Source organism: Saccostrea echinata, unplaced genomic scaffold, assembly GCF_033153115.1.
Source record: "Saccostrea echinata isolate AGI-Se365-2 ecotype Australia unplaced genomic scaffold, CSIRO_AGI_Sech_v1 ptg000010l, whole genome shotgun sequence".
Classification (NCBI taxonomy): Eukaryota; Metazoa; Mollusca; class Bivalvia; order Ostreida; family Ostreidae; genus Saccostrea; species Saccostrea echinata.
In genome coordinates this window covers 10,421,476-10,447,023 of record NW_026889759.1, presented here as the reverse complement: position 1 = coordinate 10,447,023, position 25,548 = coordinate 10,421,476, and the positions used below count along the sequence as shown (strand labels likewise).

Below are 25,548 nucleotides of genomic sequence, written 5' to 3'. Positions count from 1 at the left end.
TTGTAAACCCGTGTCACGCTGTGACAGGTAAAGACTATTTGTCCACGGCTGTTGCCTCCTATGAAATCAGATGCTCGATCTTCCGACAAGTTTGTCGCGTGGACACTCCGCTGGGTTTACTAAGAGTGCGAAAAACCTGCGTCTCTGTATCCATTATATTTTAACGCCTTTGAATAAATGTCGTTTTTTTCTTTTCTTTTTTTTTTTTTTTTTTTTTTTGGTTTTGTTTTTTATAGATTGTTTGTAACACATTGAGATAGAAATCACGAGAGGATTGGAAAAAAAAAATGCAGTTACATGTAGTTAGCTTTATATCTGCTCGTTTTTGCTTTCTTTTTATGCCCCCATATCGAAGATTCGGGGGTATATAGTTTTTGCACTGTCCGTCCGTCCGTCTGTCTGTCTGTTTATCTGTTTGTCTGTTTGTCCGCAAAAACTTTAACATTGCCCATAACTTTTGATTGCTTGGAGCTCTGGCTTTTATATTTCACATGTGTATTTCTTGTGACAAGACCATTCTTTGGGTACAACCATATTTGACCTTGACCTTGGAGTTTGACCTAGTTTTACAAAATTTTACCCAACTTTAACCTTGGCCATAACTTTTGAACAATTGAAGCTAGGGCTTTCATACTTTACATGTGTACTAATAGTAATTCTTGTGACAAGACCTCCCTTTGCATACCAACAACTTTGACTCTTGACCTTGACCTTGGAGATTGACCTACTTTTGAAAAACTTTAACCTTGGCCATATCTTTTGAACAATTGGTGCTAGGGCTTTCATTCTTCACATATGTAATCCTTGTGACAAGTCCTTCCTTTGGATACCAACAACTTTGACCCTTTGACCTTGAACCTGATGTTTGACCTACTTTTGAAAAACTTTAAGCTTGGCCATAACTTGTAAACCGTTGGAGCTAGGGCTTTCATACTTTACATGTGTAATCCTTGTGACAAGACCTTTCTTTGGATACCAACAACTTTGACCCTTTGACCTTGACCTTGGAGTTTGACCTACTTTTGAAAAACTTTAACATTGGCCATAACTTTTGAACAGTTGGTGCTAAGGCTTTCATACTTCACATATGTAATCCTTGTGACATGACCTTCCTTTGCATACCAACAACTTTGACCCTTTGACCTTGGAGATTGACCTACTTTTGAAAAACTTTAAAATTGGCCATAATTTTTGAACAATTGGTGCTAGGGCTTTCATACTTCACACATGAAATCCTTGTGACAAGTCCTTCCTTTGGATACCCGCAATTGTAATCCATTGACCTTGACCTTGGAGATTGACCTACATTTGAAAAACTTTAAGCTTGGCCATAACTTGTGAACCTTTAGAGCTAGGGCTTTCATACTTCACATATGTAATCCTTATGACAAGACCAACAACTTTGACCCTTTGACCTTGACCTTGGAGTTTGACTACTTTTGGAAAACTTTAACCTTGGTCATAACTTGTGAACCGTTGGTGCTAGGGATTTTATACTTCACATATGTAATCCTTGTGACAAGACCTTCCTTTGGATACCAACAATTGTAATCCATTGACCTTGACCTTGGAGTTTGACCTACTTTTGGAAAGCTTAAACCTTGGTCATAACTTTTGAACGATTGATGCTTCAGCTTTCATATTTCACCAGTATGTTTCTTGTGAGAAGGCCTTTCCTTAGGCACCATTTTTTTTACCATTTGACCTTAACATTGATGTTTGACTTACTTTTGAAAAACTTTAACCTTTTCCATATCTATTCAATTGTTGCTGCTAGGGCTCTCATATTTCACAGGTATATTCCTCGAGACAAGACCTTACTTTGGGTACCATCATATTTGATTTGCATTTGAGAAAGTTTAACCTTTGCTATAAGTTGTCATACGGGGGCATCAGTGTTTCACAAACACATCTTGTTTGTTTTGTTTTGTTTTGTTTGATTGTTTGTTTTTTTTTTTTGGGGGGGGGGATTTATTTTGTTTTTATTAATCATAAGTTGTGGTCGAAAAGGATGAATTCAATGACAATAAGATATAGAAAAATGATCCTTTTAAAATTTCTATTAATTAATGTTCATCCTATATCTGATTTGACGCATTAACCTAACCATACTTTTTGTGTCTAAAGAAAAAAATAAAGTTTAAGCACAACCTCCGATGTACAGCATAAAATATCTGGGTTAAGAATGATTTTATATCAATTTCACAAAATACATTTGTAAAGTTTGTATATGTAGATAGACGTGTGCTCTGCTACATAATTTATAGGTATTAACTATTAAAGTAATACCTCAAAAATTGGCGCGTAAAGCTTGTAAGAAATTCTTGAAATTCTGAAGACTGAAATAATGACACGATTCATGACTTCAGGCAGTAACCAAGGTACGTCTCTCTCTCTGTCTCAATATGTAGTCATCAAAACAATTCGTATCTTAGGAGTAATTCAATAAAATTAAACTGTAAAAATTGACCACTTTTACCACCTTTGCTCGTTGTATACCGAAATGACGTCATTATGACACAGTTTAACAATATTTCTATCAATGACCTTTAAAAAAGTTGTTGGGGATGGGAGTTCCCAAATTGCAGATACATAATAACATTAAGATAATCTACTTTATATAAGCAATATTTCCTGTCTTCATAAAGAATAAGTTTACTTATTATCGTGTTGTAAATTTTTGAATTTACTAGATAAAGGCATTTTTAATGCATAATTTACAACTTTTGTAAAGAAGATGGGTGAACAAGGCGAGCGAAATACCTCACATATATGATACGGCAAGTATGAAGGTGAAAAATTAAATTAAGCATTGAATCACTATTCTTTGAAAAATGTAGTCTCATGACTGTAACATAATGTGCAAATTGAGTAACGTGCGATAAGAAAATTTGTTTGCATACACCGTTGCAGTTATGAGACTACATCTTTCAAAAAATAATAATTCAATGCTTATAATATTAACAATTTTTTAACTCCTTGCCTTGACTACAAATATGATTTATGTTCCAAAATCCCTGTTTTATCCTTCGGGTAACTTACAATGAATGGAAGAGCCATTGCAACAGCCAATCGGAATATCACTCTGCCTTTTCCGTCAAGTCAAATTTTTTCTTGACTTGGCGGAAAAGGCCGAGTGATGTTCCGATTGTGCAACAGCGTTTGTTCAATGTGAGTGTGAATTTTGACTTCGGTTATGACGTTGCACTTGCAGGGCGTTCAACATTTGTGACGTCAAAATAAAATGCATACTCAAACCTTTACCCCCCCCCCCCCCCCGTCCGTGTTATGGTGTTTTGAATGCTGTAGCTTTCCACACACTTTATAAGCGAAATAAATGTGGAATGTAAATATTCGAATATACTCAATATATAGTCGAAAATATTCTCAGTTATAAGAAATTTTTTTGATATTTCATCTAACATTCAAGTATAGTTTATGTAAAATCTCAACAATTTGCAAAAATCTCACAAAGAATGAAATGATTTGTCTCTAAAATAGCATACACACACCAAACAGGGCAGAACTGACCAATTTCTCATATTATAACAAAGTTTTTCCCTATAAGTGGGTGTTCGCTCCATTTTTTTGAAAGTTTATCCTCAAAGTATGCGTAAAAATATACATTTTTTTGCTAACAAAAACATGGAGGAAAGAACCACTATACTTAAAAAATACACTTTTATAACGCAGCATTCGTATATTTCCGAGAAATACTTGAAGTCCATTTTGTCACAGGTCATATTACAAACATGATTTAATTGCCATGATTTGTCAGAAGTTGTGTAGCATAGTGGTTAGCGTGTTAGTCTCTATTGAAGATTTTTATTGCATGGGGTTCAAATCTCAAGAATACCACATATTTTTTTTAATGATAGAATATTTTTGCCGAGAAAATTTTCCTAAGAAAAGTTTTGTTTATCATAAATCATTCAATGGTAAGAACTTTAAAAACTAAATTCACAAATTGAATATAATTTTTATATATCTGAAGCTATAGGCATTCTGCACGCCTTGTTCGTCCATCTTCTTAGCATTTTCTAGTAAATTCAAAATTTACATAATATTACTTTTTTTTTTAATCTATCTATTTCACTATTTCCTGAAGTTTTTTTTCCCACTGCAAGTTCAGCCTTTCAGTTTGCAGTTCTATAATGTTCAAGATATTGTCTTCAATGCAAAAACATGAAGACCTTTGAAGCATGCCTATTTTGCATGCTTTATGATACATCCTCATGTTTTTGCTTTTGCCGGATCAGAGTTATATATAGAACAGTAAATCTGTGTATTAATTTTAAGTATAATGACAATATATTCTTTGTTCATAAAAGGAGTGTGATTCAATAGTATGAACAATATGCATATGACTTTTTGTTCTTTGTCAGTAACTGAAGGACTGGGCCCACCGATGATTTGAAAGGGTTAATCCACAGAGGAAATATAACATTCACGACCTACGTGTAATTCCGTATATCTGCAACTTCAAATAAATCCTTATATTTTCATTCTGTTTATCATTAGTACCAATAAAAGTTCTGTACGATAAGATAATTATTCATCCCATACTGGTATATTTGAGAAGTGTTTCATGCAAGACGATCACAAGTCAAGATGAAATAAAACAATTGAATGCCTTATTTAAAAATGCATAGTCGGAAGAATCTTAAATGCATCGGATCCGTAGGAAGCAATTTCATGGGGTGGGGGTGGGGGGGGTGAGGAGGCAACCGAACAAAAATAAAAAATAAACGATTTTGACATGCCAAAAAAAGAATTTTATCCGTTTCCTTACTTTACAAGCAAAAGAAAACGCAGACATAGGCAATCTAATTAATACTTATGAAGATAAAATATCACATTTTTAGTGCTTGTAATTTTGCATACTCTGAAGGAAATATCACTCGGGCTCGAACTTTCCAAAATAAGCTCCCCGAATCTAGGTGGCGCTGATTTACTCCAACCAATAATTTTTCAAACTACACTGGTGTGCGCCAAATTCAAAGGACAGGATGGAAAAGACGGGTAAATCGTCGGAATTTACAGCGGCATACAAATTAAAATCTGGATCAGTTCTTCAGAAAAGAGATGCCCGTCTTAGCCGACGTTCCATCGAATGGAAGAATCTGAGGGGAGAAGAAGTCAGTAAAAGACGAAACCTAAAAAACTTGTCCCCACTACAAGAGGCAAAAGAGAACAATTCCCAACGTTCTACATACAAAGACAAAACTCCAACCAAACCCAGTAAAGGTTCGTACAATTAAAAAGGGAAACAAAGTATGTAAAAATACAAATACCCCAGAACTAGGCCCGTCGTATAAAAGCCAGTATTGGTTACCACGACGTACTATATACATGTACAGATACAGAAGTTGTGATCTGACGTAAATATTTGCATATATATCATTATGTGATTTATATGCGAGGTTTGAGCAGTTAAGTGGACAAAGTTGTTTTTGAAATGGAATTTAAAGTAAAAGTGATGATTTTAGAAAAAAATTTACCCTTTGACCTACTTAGTTTTGCAACATCTAGGCAAGAAAGTTGAAGTATTCACAGTAATGCCTTTGATATATTCTCGTTAGAGAACTGGACAGGCTTTCGCCTACATCCACTTCTCTTCGCAAGCCTTCATGTTTTGATTCTGGAAAATGTATAAATTTAGAACCAGTGATGGCCTACACTTCAGGTGAAAGCCTGTCCACTTCTCTAAAGGGAATACCTTTGATATAGCTGTCTGGGAAAGACAGTTCAGACACATCTATCAGAGAGCCGTAGATCCACTCATTTAAAAAAAAAAAAACTTTGGCTTTAATGGTTTACAGCGACATTTTTTGGTTGCAAGCTTTGAGTACTATTATATCTCTCAAATTATAGCATAATATGGTATACATTTCCGACTGAAAGCGTGGTAACAATATCCTTTAATGAAACATGTACTTTACTCCTCTTCTTGTTACTTCATTAACCTTTCAAGGGTTACAAAAGGCAATTTTTGGAAAACTTTGTCAAGTGTTATCATAACTTATGCCCTTTTGTCATATTTAACATTCTAAGGCCACAGATTGCCATTTTGAACCCCAAAACCTGCATTACAAGCATGTCATTAAAGATATTTATGAAAATAATTATCTGGAAAAAAAAAAGATACCTGACAACACAAATAGGTGAAATGTTAATCTTACATGTATTTATACATATGGAATGTTATCCTCATACTTGCACGTTGTTTTGCTTCCAGAAACGGTCTTAAGAGGTCACCAAACTGCATTTTAATAGCTTTAATTCCCTGCATTTCTCTGAGATATGGAATTATTTCACAATTTTCTGAATCAACATAATTTTTGCCAAGGAAAATAAAATACTCTTGTTGGACAAATATTTTCCTCCACTGAAATATATGTAATTAGGCTCGATGTCATGTTTGTCATCTTAATTCTGAAAATGATGACACAAAGAGGTCACTTTGATTCAGTGAGTTTTATTTTTAAGGATAGGTGCATCAAACTATGTTAGCTTCATTTATACTCATTATAACTGAGGTATCATGAAAGTCCAGAGCTGTGGAAAACTGCCGGTCATGCCGGCAAAACTGGCAAAAAATGCATGTGACCGGTAAAAATGCTATCGATGTCGGTCCAAATGACCAGCCCCTTTTTTGGTTAAAGTTTTTTTGTTTTTCCATTTATCATTGGCACACTTCCCAGCTTAATTACTGTACCTTATATGCGATTGCATAATACTTTTTCTTTACACGAGATCGAGGCTGTAAATGAAAGTGAAACCATCATGGTCTCATGACCTATTAAATTTACAACTGGGGCAGAATTAGCTAGAAAACATAAAGAAACAGATAAAGACAAGCTAAATATGAAAAATTTCGACAGAAAGAATTCAAACACAGTTGGGGAAAGCGGTAAATCAAGTACTTTCGACTGTCCCGGATTTCGTTTTTTCATCGATCGTGTTAATATCTTGATCGATGCACAGAATTTCTTCAATTTTTTAGACTCATTTTCTAGGTTAATATAATTCCCAAATGCATATATGTTTAAAAAAAATTACCTTTACTATGCTGAATTAGCATTGTCACCTGCCCAAAAGCGGTGAAATCTAGTATTGTTATAAATGCAAAAAAACGAAAATGGAGAGGACTTGGAAATAGAGACTGAATGTTTTTTTTTTTATTATTAAGTAAATAGATGTGTAATGAACTAAATAATTGTTATGCCTTTTTTTTAAATTTTTCGACTTACTATTTCAGACCGGCAAAAATCACTTCGGACCGGCTTATTTTGTCTTCTTGCCAGTTCGAATGACTGGCTTTCTGAAAAAGTTTTCCACAGCTCTGAAAGTTGAACTGTGGAGTACTTCATTTGATCTTTGTCAATGAGGATCAACATCTAACCTCATTTTAAGAATTAGAATAGATGTTGATCCTCATTGACAAAGATCAAATGAAGTACTGCACATTTGCCGTATCATACTGACAAGCCAAACAGATGAAAGATATCAAATTCCTCTGCATATTTGATAATTCCACAGACTTGAATATTAGAAGTTAAAACTAAGTGTATGGGCATCATACAAATCCTTTTGCCCACAGTCATCTTATTTCCAGACTGTGTTGAGTCAATATTGTATTCTCTTCTGACTTGAACTTAGTCCACAGAGTCCCTATTTGATCTGGAAATATCCTTTAAAATGTAACAGAGGATTTTTTAAAACTTTTAATAATTTTTTTTTTTTTTTTTTTTTTTGCAGTTGACAAGGTTACCAAGCAAAATGAAATGAAAGAAAAACTGAAGAAATGGAGAGAGGAAAAAGCATTGAAGAAGAAAATGGAAGCACATGAAAAAGCAAAGAAAAGACCATTCATCATAAAGCACATGGAGTACACTGATAATTTAGAAGTTTCTAAAGTTAAGAAGGGTGTTGCAGAATGTAGCAAGGTAACAAAATTGCTGCAAATTTTCAATACTTTGGACATACTTTTTTTCCGTGTGGGTTTAAATTCGCTAAGTACAGGATCACAAATTTTCTGCAGAAACTTTTCATAGCATATATTGAAGAAAAACATTGAACAGTGGCACTCCAAGAAATCTGCGTTATTGTTAACCTCTTGATTGAACAGAAATTGTGATTCCGCAGAAGTATGACCCGGTAGAAAAAAGTATGTTTACAGTATTTAAATTTGTTTATTTGTGATTTTATGCATGCAGGCCTGTTTCTGATTTATCAGTTTTTTAAAAAGACTCATATATATTTTAGACTAAATCAAGTACAATGCCTCTCCAACCTAAATCATTTAATAAAGAAACTAAGATGAACAAATTTGAAGTTGTTCAAAAGAAACATGGTAATTCATCAGTAACAAAACCAGATTCATCAATAAAGAAGGTAAGGGCTTTGAGTTTTATTATGTGCATGTCTTTTGACAGGCTGCATTGGGGGGGGGGGGGGGTGTTCACTGTTGCAACCAAAAAATAGGTCAATCTCTTTTGATTTTGTGGAACGCAAAACATTACATGCATAATATTTAGTCACAGGAGTTTAAATAGAAAAATCTTCACTGGAGTAATTATTCAAATCACAAAATTAAAATACATGTAATACAAATCTAGTTACTAATGACTTTTTGCTCTTTTCAATTTCTGCATAGGGATCAAATAAACCAGTGACTGAAAGAGTAACAAGGACAACCAATCAGAGAGCAGGTATACAAATGTTCCCACTACAAACTTCTAACATCAACTTGAAATTTATTGTGTATCTATTCAGTTGTTGAATCTTATTATTTAAATGAGTTTAATTGAAAATCCTTTGTATTTCCATTTATTAGACCAGAGAATATTGAGTACAATATTTCAAAACTCAGTTATAACAGGAAAAAAGTTTTCTTTTAAACACTTGTCTTTCCCAAATCAAGGTTTGCATAATACATGTATTTAACATTTTATTAAGTCACGGTAAATTGAAGAATTCAAATTTGAAAAGTTTACCAGCAAATAGGTCAGTACTATGCCATCGAGTTTTTATACCCCACGCAACAAGTTGTGGGGGGTATAATGTTTTTGACCTGTCCGTCAGTCAGTCAGTCCTGTTTTTTGTCAGCGCAACTCCTCATAAACCGCTGCACAGAATGTGGTCAAACTTTGCAGATATTTAGTACACAGTGTGTAGATGTGCATATTACCAGGAAATTCCGATTCCATTATTTTTGCCCTAAGAGTTTTGCCTATTATTGAAGAAACTTTCCAGCTAGGTAATAAGGAAATCCACTTGAATCAGCTTTTGTAATAAAATTTTATTATGCCCCGCCATGAATATGGCCGGGGCATATAGTGTTTGTCATGTCCGTCTTCCGTCCTTCCGTCCTTCTGTCTGTCCTTCCGTCACACTTTGCGTTTAGCTCTGTTCAAAGCTCAGTTTCAAAGAAACTATCCAAGATATTTTTATCAAACTTCATATGCTGATACATACTGATGAGAGCTATTCAACTGCATCAACATTTTTTGACCTTGACCTTTCTTTTGACCTTGACCTCACTTTTTAGGTCACCTGAGTCACTCAGGTGACCTATTGCTATCCGTTCTCGTCCGTCGTCGTGCGGTGTGCGTCGTATGTTAACATTTGAACATTTTTAGCTTCTTCTCTGAAACGGCTTAACCAATTTCAACCAAATTTGGCATATACCATCTATGAGTGAAGGGAAACAAAAATTGTGAATTTCATGGTCCCTGCCCCCCTGGGGCCTGAGGGGTGGGGCTAAAACCACCAAAATTAATGCAATCTTTAAAAATCTTCTTCTTTACTCCTGGACATCAAGCAGTCAAACTGTTGGCATGATTGTAATAAGCATTGAGCCCTTTACCAAAATTGTGAAATTCATGGCCCCAGGGTCAGGGGTTCTGGTGCTAGGGTGGGGCTATATAGATCATATAGTGAAAGTGCATTATTTCTTTGAAAATCTTCTTCTCTGCTCCTGGGTATTAAATAACTAACTAAGTACATAGTTATGATGAGCATGGCTGCCTCCTCAGAAATTATGAATTTCATTGCCCCTGGGTCAGGGGTTCTTGTGTTAGGGCGGGGCACTATCGATTATATAGGGAAAAGGCATGAATTCTTTCAAAATCATCTTCTCTGCTCCTGGGTATTTTTCAAACAAAGGAAGTGCATGGTTAGAATAAGGAAGAATGCCTCTTCCAAAATTGTGAAAATCATGGCCCCTGGGTCAGGGGTTCTGGTGAGGGGGGGGGGGGGGAGCTTTATTGATTATATAGTAAAATGCATAATTTCTTTCAAAATATTTTTTCTACTACTGGTTATAAAGTAAAGAAACAAGTGTATAGTTATGATGAGAAAGGGTGCTTCTTCCAGAATTGTGAGTTAGTGGCCAATGGGTCAGATGTTCTGGTGTAAGGATGGGGCTTTATTTAATAATATGGTGAAAATGCAATTCTTTGAAAATCTTCTATGCTTCTGGGGATGTTCAAGGCAAACAGAGTAATGTTTTAATATGCAAGGGTATTTTTACCAGAATTTTGAACACCTGGACCATTTAGTCAAGTGTTCTGGTCCTGGCCAGGGCTCTATTAACTTGTATTCTGCTGAGCAAAGCTATTCCCCTTTGCCATTCACCTTTGATAATTAATCAATGTAAATAATGTATTTGGAAGCTTAATAGAATAAGAGAATTATGCAAGAAAATTTATTGTATAATAAAAAAAGTACTCTCATAGTTTTAATGACTTGGAAATAATAGATGAATAAAAATGAGACAAAAATAACTGATCATTTTAAATGTTCTTCAAAGACCAAGAGAGGCCATTGTGAGAAGTAATAACATGGGGTTAAATAATAGACATTTTGTTAATAGTCTGCATGGGAATAGTGATAAATGGGGGGGGGGGGGGGGGGCATATAGATACTAGACCAATTTTTTTGTTGATGCTAATCAAACTATTTTTCTTGGTTTTGGGCAACAAAGCTTCACTTATCAGTTTATGGATCCTCTAAATTGTTGTATTGTACTCAGGTGACTGTTAAGGCCCTTGGGCCTCTTGTCTTAAATTAGTGTTTAGCTCAGTTTTAAAGATACCATTCAAGATAGTGTTATCAAACTTCATATGGTGATACATACTGATGAGAGCTATTCAACTGCATCAACATTTTTTGACCTTGACCTTTCTTTTGACCTTGACCTCACTTTTCTTAAATTAGTGTTTAGCTCAGTTTTAAAGATACCATTCAAGATAGTGTAATCAAACTTCATATGTTGATACATACTGATGTAAGTTATTCAACTGCATCAACATTTTTTGACCTTGACCTTTCTTTTGACCTTGACCTCACTTTTCTTTAATTAGTGTTTAGCTCAGTTTTAATGAAACCATTCAAGATATTTTCAACAAACTTCATATGCTGATACATACTGATGAAAGCTATTCAACTGCATCAATATTTTTTACCTTGACCTTTCCTTTGACCTTGACCTCACTTTTCTTAAATAAGTTTTTAGCTCAGTTTTAAAGATACCATTCAAGATAGTGTTATCAAACTTCATATGCTGATACATACTGATGAGAGCTATTCAACTGCATCAACATTTTTTGACCTTGACCTTTCTTTTGACCTTGACCTCACTTTTCTTAAATTAGTGTCAAACTTTATATGCTGATACATACTGATGAGAGCTATTCAACTGCATCAATATTTTTTTACTTTGACCTTTCCTTTGACCTTGACCTAACTTTTCTTTAATTAGTGTTTAGCTTAGTTTTAAAACCATTCATAATATTTTTATCAAACTTCATATGCTAATACATACCGATGTAACCTTTCAACTGCATAAACAATTTTTTTCTGACCTTGACTTTCATTTGACCTTGACCTCACTTTTCTTAAGTTTGTGTCAAACTTCATATGCTGATACATACTAATGTAAGCTATTCAACTGTATCAATATTTTTTCACCTTGACCTTTCCTTTGACCTTGACCTCACTTTTCTCAATTTGTGTTAAAATGTTGCATTACTAATATACCCTCGGCGGGGCATTCATGTCCTATGGACATATTTCTAGTTTGAAGTATTTTATGACCTTAAAAGACCCCTAATGATTTTGAGATCAAAATATTAATGATTTAACACACACACACACACAAAATCTTGGATAGTTCTCTCTCTCCCCCCCCCCCCCTTCCCCTCAAATTGGTGCTTTGCCTTAAATAATTTCATAAGTACAGTATATAAACAAATTCAAATGACTACATCATAATTTTGTTTCCATTATTTAAATGTGTAAATTGTCATATGTTGGACATGGACTTACACTCACTAACAAATCGAAATGACTGAGGAATTTCAATAACAGTTTGTCAGCATAACTCCTGCACTGAATTTCCTAGAAAACTTTGTAGGTACATGTATTTCAGACATAATGTATAGATTTGTATATTACCAAGAAATTTTGATTCCATTATTTAGGTAGAAACTTCAGCCCAATTAAATTTGTAACATACAAAGATATGAATCTCCTTATATGCAAGAAGTTTTGATGTGATGATTTCTTGCAAGTAAATGAAGTAATGCCCCTTTTTGAATTATGCTGTGTATTTAAAATGCACTGTGCCATTCATTACGTGTTGCATTGTCGAGTTTTGGGGGAGCGTGGGGTATGTGAGCTTGCTCACTTTTTCTTTAATTTTTTTCTGTCAAAGAGGGGAAAAAAAATCAGATACAATCATGAAATCGACCTTCCATTTATGGAACAGAGAAGAAACCTTTGTAAAATTATAAATATTGAAATAAGACGGTTCTTTTTGTACTTGAAATTTAATTACAGCTAAAATATCACAGCCTGCACAGAGCAGTGTTAAGAAAAGTAAAGATAAGAAAGCCTCTGTCAAGAAGAGTGCTCAAGGAGGAGTCAACAAAGCAACAGTTGACCTGGCAAAGGTGTCTACAGCTAGAGGAATGTCATTTGCTCCGGAGGAGTTTACTTTCACGGCTCCCAACAACTTGGCTTCTTTTGTCTTCAAGCCTCTCAGCCCCACAAGTTCAGAAAACTTTCTGTATTCCAATAATCCTGATGAGACAGCTGTATTTTCTGCTACGGATCCAGGAAGGTTTGCCTCATTTATGTTCATCTCGGAATAAATATGTCATTTTGTTTATTTCAGTGGTGTATTTCAAATTTTCAATGACATTAAGTCAAATGTTTTGCCATCAGGAAGATAACTGTTTTCTTTCCATTAAGATAAACCAAAACAAGTGAAAAAAAAAACAAAACAATGTTATCTGTTCCCATCCATTGTATGTGCATTATTCATTAACTTTTGAACATTTTCAGCCTCTCTGAAATAGCTAAAGCAGTTTTGGATAGGATATTTATGGACAAACAGGATCAAAATTATGAATTTCATGTTCTATTGGGAGCTGAGGAGTTGGGCTCCATCAAAATTTATGCAATCTTCAAAAATGTTTTTGACTCTTGGACGCTTCCAGGCAAACTGTTTGCATGAGTTTAATGAACTTCAGTTGAACCTGTTTACTATGAACACTGACAGCAAATTTACAGATACATGTACATGTATAGTGAAGTTTTTTGGGATCCCAGGCAAAATCTTATAATTCCTTGTAAAATTTTATGATTATAAAGAATTTATGGATATAGCGAACTGATTTTGTGTTCCATAGAGGTTAAAAATAACCAAACTGATATCTCTCGTAACAAATTTTTTAAGATTTCAAAATTTAAAATATTGAACTGACATTATTTTTCTTAAGTACATGTATTTATATTTGAAATTCAATACATCAGAAATATAAGTGCCCAAAGACAAGTTTTGTATTTAATACTTTCCTCATCATATTCTGTAGTCATACTTTAAATATGTACATGTATATTGCAAATTTGCTATATATACATGTACTTTAGGGAATTTGTAATATGGATATAATGAAATGCAGATAGAGCAAAGTAAATTCACAGGTCCCAAGGACTTTGCTTATAACTGAGTTTAACTGTATTATTCTTCTACCAAACTTGTAAAATCAATACCCCTGAGTCCAGGACACAGGCACTTTGGGGACCCCCTTTTTTCCATTTTTTATTTCTTTTTAAATCTGGGATTGACACGCCTTTTTCCTATTTTTGTATTCTGATATGCACTATAATCAATTATGTAACCCTTTTGTTTTAATGATATGTTTTTAAATATATCGATTTCGACTGATATGCTAAAAGAAAGAAGGCTTGCAACTCTTTTCCTGTCATCCGCCACACCTTGCTTTAAGTTTGCATGATTATTTATCGAAGGCCCAACAAAAAATGGAATATACATACATCAATAAAGAAGATGGGTGAACAAGGCGTGCAGAATGCCTATAGCTTCAGATATTAAAAAACATATTCAATTTGTGAATTAAGTATTTAAAGAAAAGTTCTCATTATTGAAATTTATGAAATTATGATCAACAAAACTTTTCTGAGAAAAAAAGATTTCAGAGAAAATTATTCTTATATTAAAAAAAATAAAATGGTATTTGTGGGATTCTAACCCCTAACAATAAAATGTCATATTGCTTTAGGACTAACACGCTAACCACTACGCTACACAGCTCCTGATGAATAGTGGCATTTAAATCATGTTTGTGATATGACCCTTGACTACATGGACTTCAAGTATTTCTTGGAAAGATGTGAATGCATTGTCATAAAAGTGTACTTTTAAGGTAAAGTGGGTCTTTGCTCCATGTTTTGTAAACCAAAAAATGTATATTTTTATGCAAACTTTTAGGATTAACTTTCAATAAAATGGAGCGAAGACCCACTCATATCTAAAAATTTTGTTGAAGTATGAGAAAATGATCCTTTTTGTCCTCTTTAGTGTGTGTATGCTATTTCGTAAGCAAATAATTTCAGTCTTTGTGAGATTTTTGTAAATTGTAGAGATTTTACATAAAGTATACTTTAATGTTAGATGAAATATCAAAGAAAATTTTGATGGATTGAGATTTTATTTTTCACTTCATGTTTGTCCCACTATAGGCACTATAGGCACTTCGCCCTCCTTGTTCACCCATCTTCTTTGTAATACATTCTTCTTCCTTTTCATATTTCCATTTCATCTTTAGTGTCATCAATTTGTAAGTATTTCGATTAAATCCCTTGCAACTAGGTAAATTTAAAAAATCTACCAAAAATAGTAATACAGTTCCTGGGGGATGATAGATTACATTTATTGAAAAATGAAAATTCATTGACCAAAATTGATGATAGATGGGTTCAAGTTCCAAGTGAGGCTATTGAATATGTTCATACTGAAAAACTTGTGATACTGAGATGACCATCTTGATCTATGGACATCTTATTCATGAAATCATACATGGGTCTTGCTTTTTCAGATGTTCAACACCAAAGAAAACACGAGCAGCAAGTGTGGCACTTTCTGATGAAGAGAAGACAGGTACATGTACATGTATTTTAGATCTATACCACAATTATAGAACTTGTCAAATTTATCAAGTTCTTACTTCTGTTGTATGATTGAATATTTTACTGTAATAATACAGTGAATTTTCTTTTCTTACAAAATAACTTGCTGATTAAATCCGTGTACTTGTATACAATGTTCATCTGACATAGAGAATTCATCTAGAAAAAAAAAACATTGTAATTTGTTTGAAAAATTTTTACAGAAAACAAAAGCAGACTGGGAGAGAAACATCAACAAAGCTTGAAGGATGATCCTGTTGTAGATACCTCCTCTGATTCATCCAGAAACAGAAGACAAACACGTTCTCAAACAAAATCTTTTTCACAGAGTAATGAATCTTCGATATCCATGAAAAAGTCATCTGCAGTTGAGACAAAACATAATGCAAGAAAGTCAATTGCCCAAGAGGTTGAAACTCCATCTAAGTCCAGAAAATCTGTCGGAAAAACTCCTTCTCGCTCAAGAAAGTCTGTAAGTAATGCACTGAGTGCTGGTCCTAAGTCAGAATCAAGGAAGAGGTCTTCAAGCAGAGAGCTTACCTCACGGTCTCGGTCTAGAAAAAGATCCCATAGTCAAGACGAAACAAGTACAACAAAAAGGAGAAAGTCACGAAGGTCTGTCAGTGTTAAACCTAGTGGAAATGTAAAGGTGGATGTGATTAATTCACCAGAGCAGCAGCAGAAAGAAACAGGTGATAAAACAGATCAGGTTATGGAAGACATAGAAATTGCCAAAGACAATCTGGTGGAATTGGCAGAAGCTGGTGATCAACAGGATAATGATGAAGTGGGTTCCACAAGGTCTGTTAAACTCACGAATCATAGTCTGACAGTTGAGGTGACAGAGGATATCAACAATAGTTTGAGTGAGTCCAAGCCATCCTCAGTGCCAAAAAGAAAATCAAGACGATCTATTAAAACACCAAATGTACTCTCTGAAGATGTCAAAGAGATTCCAAGTAAGGATATTGATAAGGAAATGGTTGAGAAAAAACTATCAGTGGAAGCAATGAGAAAATCTAAAGTTTCATCAAACCTAGAACATGGAATTTCGGATAATACAAAAGAACTGGCCTCTGAATTGGAAGAGAGCAATGAGGTGTTTGCTGATGAAAATTCATCTCCAGCACCAAAGAAAAAGTCCAGACGATCCATCAGAATGAGACCAGATTTTGCTGAAATCCCAGAAGACTTGGCAGCTGTGGATAAAGAAAACTCTAAACCAAAGCAGGTCACTCGCCGCTCTGTGGCTGTGGTGGATGGCTTCAAGCTCCCGTCAGAGTCAATGTCTGCAAAACGTACCAAGCCAAAGCAGAGAAGGCATACCCTCCATGTGCATAGGAGTCCTGAGGAATGGTCAGTAGTCACTGTATTTTGCAGATAGTTTTATAATTAAGATAAGTGGGAGATCTTGAATTTTAGTTTGAGCTGGTTACAAAGAAAGGAAGTGTAAAAATAATTTCTTTGTTATATAGGGTGGAGATTCTGAAGAGCAGTCCAATGGTAGAAATGACTAGAAAGACTCCTAAACAAAAGTCTCCAGTGTGTAAGTAAACAATGCTACCAAAAAAAAGTGATTAAAAAGTTAACACTAGGGCTGTCACGAGTACCCGAAATAACCGAGAACCGCGGTCCAAGTTGTTCGGTTCGGTTCCGGTTCCATTTTTCCGGATTTCGGTTCGGGTCTGGTTTATATATTAGAGTCTGTTCAATACAAAAAATGGTGTCGAAATCAAAGGAATGATGACGATAACAGTGATAAATAAACATCACAACTGAAATCTACTTTATTCCATGACAGAACACTTGTTACGGAAGTATTAGATAATTATCAAAACGAGCAGGAATGGTCAGGTTGTGGCTAATAGTAGGCCAAATCACCGATGTCTAGATGTTCGCATGGTTAAGACTTGCTTCCAATGTAAATTTAATGTAACAAATAAAGATTTTTCAAGTTAAATTCATGAAATAAAGGTTTAAAATAGATGTAAATACCCGACCCGAAAAACCCGAAACCGAACCGAAAATATAGAGAACCGACCTAACCCGAAAAATTTTGGAACCGTGACAGCCCTAGTTAACACTGTTTGGTTTAAGAAAATACAAGAAGTACATGTAACATTCATGGAATGAATTGCCTTGCAGCAAGAATTCCATCATTAGACTTGGAGCTTGACCTTGATGACCTTGACTTGCCACCAAAAGAGGAAGTCAAAAGTGACCTAGATATTTCTAAGGTAATCATGGCAAACCTGAATTCCTCTTTATTGACTGATGAAGATGTTGCAGCTGTTGAAGAGACCTTAGAATCAAGTGCCAAAGAACTGAATCATAATGAGACATCACTGGAGCAGAAGGGGGTAGTCTCAATGGACACTGATGGAATGGCTGCAGACAAAGTGGTGCCATTACAAGACCCTACTTCTGGATTAAATAGTACAGGTAAAATTTATCCTAATTCTTTATCCTGGTATGAATGGTATACCTGATACCTCAAGTATTGTACAATACTGGATACATTGTATTTTTGAGACTACTCCAGGAAAATTGTTGGGAGATCAAGGGTTGCACTATTATAACCTTTGATAAAAGTGTGGGCCTTAATTTTCACTTTTTCAGAATTCAAAAATCCTTTTGTTTTGTTTTTCAGAAGAAAGACATGATGTAAAATATTTCAGAAACCTTTTGTCATCGGAAACCAACAGGCTTAATGACATGTGTGAGAAATGGGAAGCAACCAACTCACCAGATCTCTCAGAAGAGGGTATTAACTTTATCAGAACAACTCAACTGTAGTACATATTACTGATGATGGAAGTTTATATGCTTTTTTCGCTCAAGAGAAATGATTTTGTGCTTATAACGCTCCACTTTTGTTTCAGTACAAGGACAGATCCGTACAGTGATAGGGCAAGCCCAACTGTTGATAGCTCAAAGATTCAAACAGTTCACAGGCTTAGTTGACAACTGTGAATTTAAAACCGGTGAGAAGGAGACTACTTGTACTGACCTTCAGGGTTTCTGGGATATGATTTACTTTCAGGTAGTTATTGCAGTGCTTTATTATAACCAGGCAAGAATTAAATGGTGCCCTTTAGTAATATTGATCTGTTTTCTATGTTTTTCAGCTTTAATTACAATTAAATGTTGCAAAACTTGTAGAATATGTGATTATTTGAGGTATAATTTATCTAAGTTGAAAATTGTTGCTACTTTTGATCACAGGTAGAAGATGTAGACAAGAAATTTGAAGATTTACAACAACAGAAGGAATCAGGATGGGTGAAGAAATCCCCAGAACTAGTCACAAAAGTGGTTAAAGTAGGTCATATACATGTAAAGCTAATAGAATACTGTAGAAGTACTTTTTATCTATATGGGATTAATTTATGCTATGTACATGTATGCTTCATAAATTTTCCACGGAAATATGTCACAGCATACTTAGGGTGCATTTAAGACATACAAAGACTATCAAAAAATTCCACGTAATTTTGTGATTCTGCGGAATTATGATCTCATGGAAAAAAGTTTGTTAACAGTTATTTATATTTGCAATCTACAAATACATGTAAGTGTCAACTACATTCTTCCTGCATTTATACATATACGTTTATAAGTATACTTATATATCAAACACTTATATTCAAGCAGAAGAAAGTTGTCAACAAACCAGTGATGAAGAAGCCTGTCAAATCTAAGTTTGCTGCCTTTAAAGCTAGCCTTAAAGCCTCTACTGCTCCTGCTCAAACCATTGAACATGACTGGGGTCTTTTCAAAGTGACTAGTCCTATCAGGAAACCCACCTACCACTGTGAAGGTATAGATATAGATATGTATAATATCTTAGCACCTTTATACAGCAAAGTGCCCTCATTTTATACATTTAATTTCATACAAAATTAAGAAAATTACTTCAATTACTAGACTGTGCTAGTCGCATTATTCTAGCATGCTGTTAAAGTAGAATTTTTAGTGAGATGCAAATCTGGCAATTTGTCCTTAAAAACTGAAATTTTTGTTTTAGCGAGAAGTCATATTAGCGATTTTATAATGTCCAGAACAATAACTGATATCTACAAAGCTGAGAAAATTATTAGCGATATTCAATTTTAGAGACCTCAACACTCTTGCTAATAATACCAAAACTGAATCCTTGCTAAAAATTCTGTTTATACAGTACTTTTTTCTTCTTTTTTTTTGAAAAGCTGGGTCACCCAAGTCAAAGCTAGTTGAGTCACCCAAGCCAAAGGTAATTGAGTCACCCATGCCCTTACAGCCAAGATCAGAAGAGAAAACTGAACCAGTGGAGGACAATACATCACAGCCAACAGTGGTTCAGGATAAGCCTCCAGCTATCATGGTGGAGGATGTAGCTGTAATTAGAACCCCCAAAAGACAGAGTTATGTCCCTGTTATACCCAGTCCTCTTCTGCAGGATTCTACCCCACAGCCTCGCTTCACACGGAGCCTTCTGAAAGCCACTCCCTCTGGAAACCAAACAGAAGAAAAAACAACAGAGACACCAAGACCAAGAAGACAATCACTTAGGTTCTTGTCTTTTATACTGTCTTTAGAGACCTGGGCTTGAAAAATAAGTATAGTAAAATAATTATTTTGAGTCAGTCAACAAATACCTTTAAATTTTTAGGAGATCCATCAACATGAAGAGGAAATCTGTGTCCTTTGTTGAAGAGCCAGTGAAGCCAGAGTCTCCCGCTGATGAAAGCTTCTCTAAGTACCTACAGCCCTCCCAACCCATCCCAGAAGAGACTGAGAGTCCTGTCAGTGTGATGGACAGCTATTTCAGTGTGGAGGAAACCGATACATCTCGTCTCAGCTCAGGTATATAATGCAATCAAGAGTTATTTCTGTTTTCTCTTCTTATTTCATTTTTTGTAAGTCACTAGAGTGAAACCATTCAATTTACAAGTGTTCACCAATAAAGGATGATATTCTGTAATGGCCAATAGCTGCCCCCCAAAATTGAACATCGATAGATAAATCCATAATTATGTTCTAAACCAGGGTGATATTTTGCAGACTTCAAAGACTTCAAAGGGCTAAATATTTTCAATATATTCAACTCTGACATCAAAAGTTAGATATGACATCAAGAAAATGACACAAATTCAAAAGTTCATTGATTTTGAAAGAATATATTGTATTTTACACATATATTTTGATTGGAAAATATAGAACCTAGATCTGCTCAGACATGATCTTTTGATATAATGTGTAGAATGATAATATCAGTGAAATGTGTGAATATAGTTCCTGAGCAAGTTTGCACTCTATAAATACTATAGTCAAAATTGGGGAAATTTTGTGCATTTTGTCCTCTTTCAAAAACTGTCACAGAGAGAAAAATGCCAATTACTAGTATTTGTTTCCAATCCATAATATATTTTTTTCATTCTGATTCCTTGTACAATCCCTACAATTATGCCTATTTCAGGAGATTTTCAAAATTTGTTTATCATGGGGGCAGGAATCCTTAACTATATTTAATTCTTTGATAAATTATGTGAATTTTGAATTGATTGTCTAAGATGACTAAAGATAAATAAAGTATGTAATTGAGGCTAACAATTGAAACTGTGACATCTTGGGTGTCGAGGGTTTTCTTGGAGTGACAGTTTCAACTGCTACCTTCAATTATATGCAAAATTTATTTTAATTACCGAATTCTAAGTGTTTAATGATTGTTATGCCTGTTTAATCGTTCACATTCACAAATTTGCATCATGGAACAATAAAACATTGAACGTTTTAAAGACTTGGATAAAGCCTTTCTAAACACTGATAAGCTGATGTAAGAGCATATTTTTTGAATATGACAGTTTTCATAATTCAACCTTTTTTCAAGTAATATTACCTGTTGAAAAGTAACACAAACCCCATGCACAGAGGTTTTTGTCAAACATTTTTTGACCAATCAGATTCAAGTTTTTCGTATGAAAATAAATTATTTTATCCTGCAGGTGGGAAAGCTCTGAAGACAACTTTGAAACAGACGAGGAGAAGGTCTGCCAGAAGAAGTGTGTCATTTTGTAGTCCACTACCAGAGAAAGACAAATCTAGTCTCCGACACCCTCCCACTCCTCACAGATCACTAGGTATGTACCATTTCTCTACAGAGTGTATCAGGGACTGGATTTTTTTCTGACTGATGGAAGATGTCTTACAGTAATTGTTCATTGTAGTTGATGACTCAGAGTCAGACTCGGACAGTCAGAGTGACACAGGATCAAAGTTCTCCAATCTTAATGTGGCCTTCACTCCAGTAACAAGATCTACAAGATCGGTGAGTGTCTCCTTATTTACAATGACTTTGTAATTACTACAACCTTTTGTGATTTCTTGCATATTTATATAAGAAAGTTCTTGTTGTAAAATGAAAGTAAAATTTGTAAATGCTATTGACTTGTATGATGTTAGAAATGAATTACCATATAGGAACAGGAAAATGAATTTCACCAGATGGGATCACTTTTCTTGTCCGAGAAAGGCTTAATGAGTCCAACTTGTGAATATGATCCAAATATTTCTATCCTAAATCTCATACAAGAATGAATGCTTATTTTTCCTCCATTACATTTTTATAGTACATGTACCTGTATTTGTCATGTATATGTAAGATAAAATTACTATTTTTTTTTCCTATGATATAGATATTATACTGTAAAATGTAAATTTATACATGTTGTAAAATAGTACACGCTGAAGCAGTTTCCATGATTCAAAAATTGTGCCCTGTACACAAATAGTGTGTGAATTTTGTTTGTCTTTGTATGCTGTTATATGCTAGTAATGGGAGAATATCCTCTTAAATAATACATGTCCATGTTCATAATACAGTTCAAACCTCGTTATCTAGAAGTTGATAAGACTGAGAAAAAATGAGAGATATCCAAGAATTCAAGATATTGTAGTAAACATACATTTATTAGAAAAAGTGGTAGGGACTTCCAACTGACTTGCACATTCATGTATCCATGGTGTTAGGGATACTGATGTTCAAGATACTGCAGTTCAACTTTAATTTACATGGAGCTGTGTTTTTATAGCTGCCGTTACTCTTAAATGCTTGAAATAAAAGTATAAATTATATGATTTCAGAGACCAAGCTTACTCTACACTCCCCCAGATCTGAACGAGACCCCGTCAAAAGGAACGTCAGCAGAAGTTGCCGTAGGTACACTGATTTCCTTCTCACCATGACAGAGTTGGTGAACACAAAGAGCTGAATGGATGATGACATGTAGATGGCGGTAGTGCTTGCAGACATTTTCTGTTTTTTCTCCTCTACTTCATTATCCTCACTTTTTATAGGACTGCGTGAATGATCAAGTATGACTTCTTTTTTTTTTTGTAATATGTATGCATGAAAGGTTTATTTTGATGTAAGATGAGAGGATAATTGTATTTTTTTGTTTTTAGTTATTAAACCCTTTTTTATGTTTAAATATGTACAAGAAAACATTTTTATTTCATTGCTTGTATCTTTAAGTCATTTGTTTATGTACTATAGGATATGTACTACAAAAGAAAGTCAATCACATGTACATGTATGTAGGTCAAAAGAGAATTTAAAAAAATTGTAAAATCCTGAACATTTAATACAGGAAATATTATTAGTTTTGTTGCCCCTTTTTTGCTGTACTGATTATAGAAGAGAGGTGTGGAAGTAAGGGGGTTTCTTCTCCTTTTTCTGAAATGTGTAGGATACATGTACATCTTTGTATAATTCTGTATTTTTTTTTTTTATTGGTTTTGTCAGATTTGCCTTTATTACTAAAAATATAATTATAATACTACTTAACAAATTGTTTGTTTCTAATTTGAATTAAGACTAAATCAAAGTTTTAAAAAAAACTGTCAACTAATTTTTATTTTTGATTGTGTTGAAATAGTATCCAAAATTTGGATTATCCTTTTTAGCTAAAATGCCACTCCTCCTTTTTGCCTGATTGAAAAAATTGTACAAAAGTAGACTACTTCAAAACTTTTAATCTCTGTTTTTGATTTTTAAACTATATTGGTAATTTATTTTCAATATACATGTACATGTAATTGTAGAGTTAAAACACACTTGGGAAAAAATTAAACACATGTGATATAGAAAAAAGAAGTATTAGAATTAGATAAATATGGTTATTTTCTTGTCCTATTGTATTAAAAACTTTGAAAAATTACATTAATTGAGCAAAAATAGCATTTTGTTTAATATCACTGAAATTGAAATGCTTGAATCATACACCTGATTTTTGAATTTTTTTTTTCTAAAGGGGGAAGGGGGTGTCATTTGGGAAAAAGTGAATATCATTTGAATATAACATTGAAAATACAAAGCTGACTTGTTTGATATGTAAGAGCCTAGTATGTTCATTTAATTGTATCCAATCAACATATTTTGTGATTGAAATCTGAATCCTTTGTTATATATATATCTGATTATGTCATCTATAATGTTTGCTGTTATATGTAAGATCCACTTATGACAGATAATAAAAATAATTTTGACATCTGCATGCATTTCTTGTTGCTTTCAAGGTCAGAGTCCTCAGTTTGTTAGTCACTTGATGTATTTCGAGTTGATTACTTCTACTACAAATAATGACGTCCGTGCCCTTAAGTACTGTGATATTGTATGTATGTATCTTGATATTGCATGGAGATATTTCTTGAAATGTGCTTAATAAAGGAGAAACACACACTGTCCAAAGTTTTCAGTTAAATTACTGTAGACGCACGTGGTATTTACGGTAAAAGTAAGCGGTTAACAGCGTACTTATCATTTACTAAGCATAAATTCATTTAATTTCTTACAAGCAGATTAAATTTCGGGGAGTTACGACCCCGTGGTCAAGTACGTTTACAGTATTGCACAATTGATTCAAGGCAGTCTTCATGAAAGATAAAAATGCAGATTTAATAATCCCTCCCCCCCCTTCAGAAATTTCTAGAGCTTTTCTAAAATATCAGGGTTACCCACCTCATGACCTTTAAATTTGATCTTTGACCTTCTTGACAAACTAATTTATAGAGCCGATATACGGCTTGTTTTGACATTTAAGAGGTAAATCTGTGAAATCTAGCATGCACACGGTTTTTAATAAGCTTTTATTAAAAAAAAAATATAATTATGAGCTCATGACACTAGTTTGAAACAATATAATATACAGTTACCATGAAAACGGAAATTTAAGGATACTTGCTCCTCTACCAGGAAAAATAACTTTCAAATTTATTATTTAATTTAAAAAAAAGTCTCAAAGCTTGAAATTCAAATACATGTATTTTTGTGCAACAATTTTCATTTTATACATTTCAATATGATTCAAGGTTCTTTGAAGTTTTAGAAACGGCCTTGTGAAAAGTTGACATTTGTACCCCATAAAAGTACATAACTAAATTTTTTTTTAGAGAAATCGAATTCCCTTTAATCTAGCATAAGATACCAATGCTTATTAGCATGAAATTGAAGTGACATGTGATGTCTTGCAATGAAAGCTCAGCCTTTTTACATTATGTATTTTTTTATCAATCGAAGTAAACGAGAACTAAAACATCATATAAGCATATAAAAAACATGAATTTTTCTCTGAATACCTGGATGCCTATAGTTTTTTTTTATCCTAAAATATATTTGTTGATCAATTTTCAATTAGAAATGCATAGCAGAATTTGTCAATAACAAGAGAAATTCCACTTGTACCATGGGTATAAAGTTGCTTCTGTCAAATTTAAGATTTAGTGTAAGGAGGTTCTAGTTGAACATCTCTGATCAACAGGTGTTATCTTTGTCTCCTGGGAACTGGGCAGAAGAATCTGGCCTCTTAATTGCAATTGATAGAAACTTTCATATTGAAATAGTTCTTAGTCAATATTGGCTAGCCATTACTTTCAAAAGTAATTATTTGGTATAAAGGTATTAAAATTAATTTGATATTGTTCAATATAACATTTTTTATTTTAATTTTTATATCTCCACAACAAATTACAGAGTGTCTTGTCTCACTAAAATGGAAGTTTTACAGTTTA

At 33.9% G+C, this 25,548-nt stretch overlaps 1 protein-coding gene across 1 annotated transcript; it reads left to right on the top strand.

Moving 5' to 3' along the window:
* Positions 1 to 4,955: 4,955 nt before the first annotated feature.
* LOC133184373 (uncharacterized) lies at positions 4,956 to 24,031 on the top strand. Its single transcript, XM_061319421.1, has 19 exons — positions 4,956 to 5,247; positions 7,762 to 7,949; positions 8,269 to 8,397; positions 8,660 to 8,714; positions 12,847 to 13,129; positions 15,411 to 15,472; positions 15,705 to 16,857; positions 16,977 to 17,047; positions 17,647 to 17,900; positions 18,034 to 18,065; positions 18,159 to 18,265; positions 18,384 to 18,544; positions 18,727 to 18,822; positions 19,156 to 19,321; positions 19,734 to 20,052; positions 20,153 to 20,346; positions 21,486 to 21,620; positions 21,708 to 21,808; positions 22,624 to 24,031. Exons 1-19 carry the CDS (start codon positions 5,010 to 5,012, stop codon positions 22,723 to 22,725), a joined length of 3,846 nt encoding a protein of 1,281 aa, XP_061175405.1. The 5' UTR covers positions 4,956 to 5,009; the 3' UTR covers positions 22,726 to 24,031.
* Positions 24,032 to 25,548: the final 1,517 nt, after the last annotated feature.

Excerpts from the sequence above, each read along its gene's own strand:
- LOC133184373 (XM_061319421.1), top strand. The coding sequence starts at position 5,010 with ATGGAAAAGACGGGTAAATCGTCGGAATTTACAGCGGCATACAAATTA. Across the intron at positions 15,473-15,704 it reads TTCTGATGAAGAGAAGACAG|AAAACAAAAGCAGACTGGGA; the intron begins GTACATGTACAT and ends AAATTTTTACAG. Across the intron at positions 18,545-18,726 it reads GGGATATGATTTACTTTCAG|GTAGAAGATGTAGACAAGAA; the intron begins GTAGTTATTGCA and ends TTTTGATCACAG.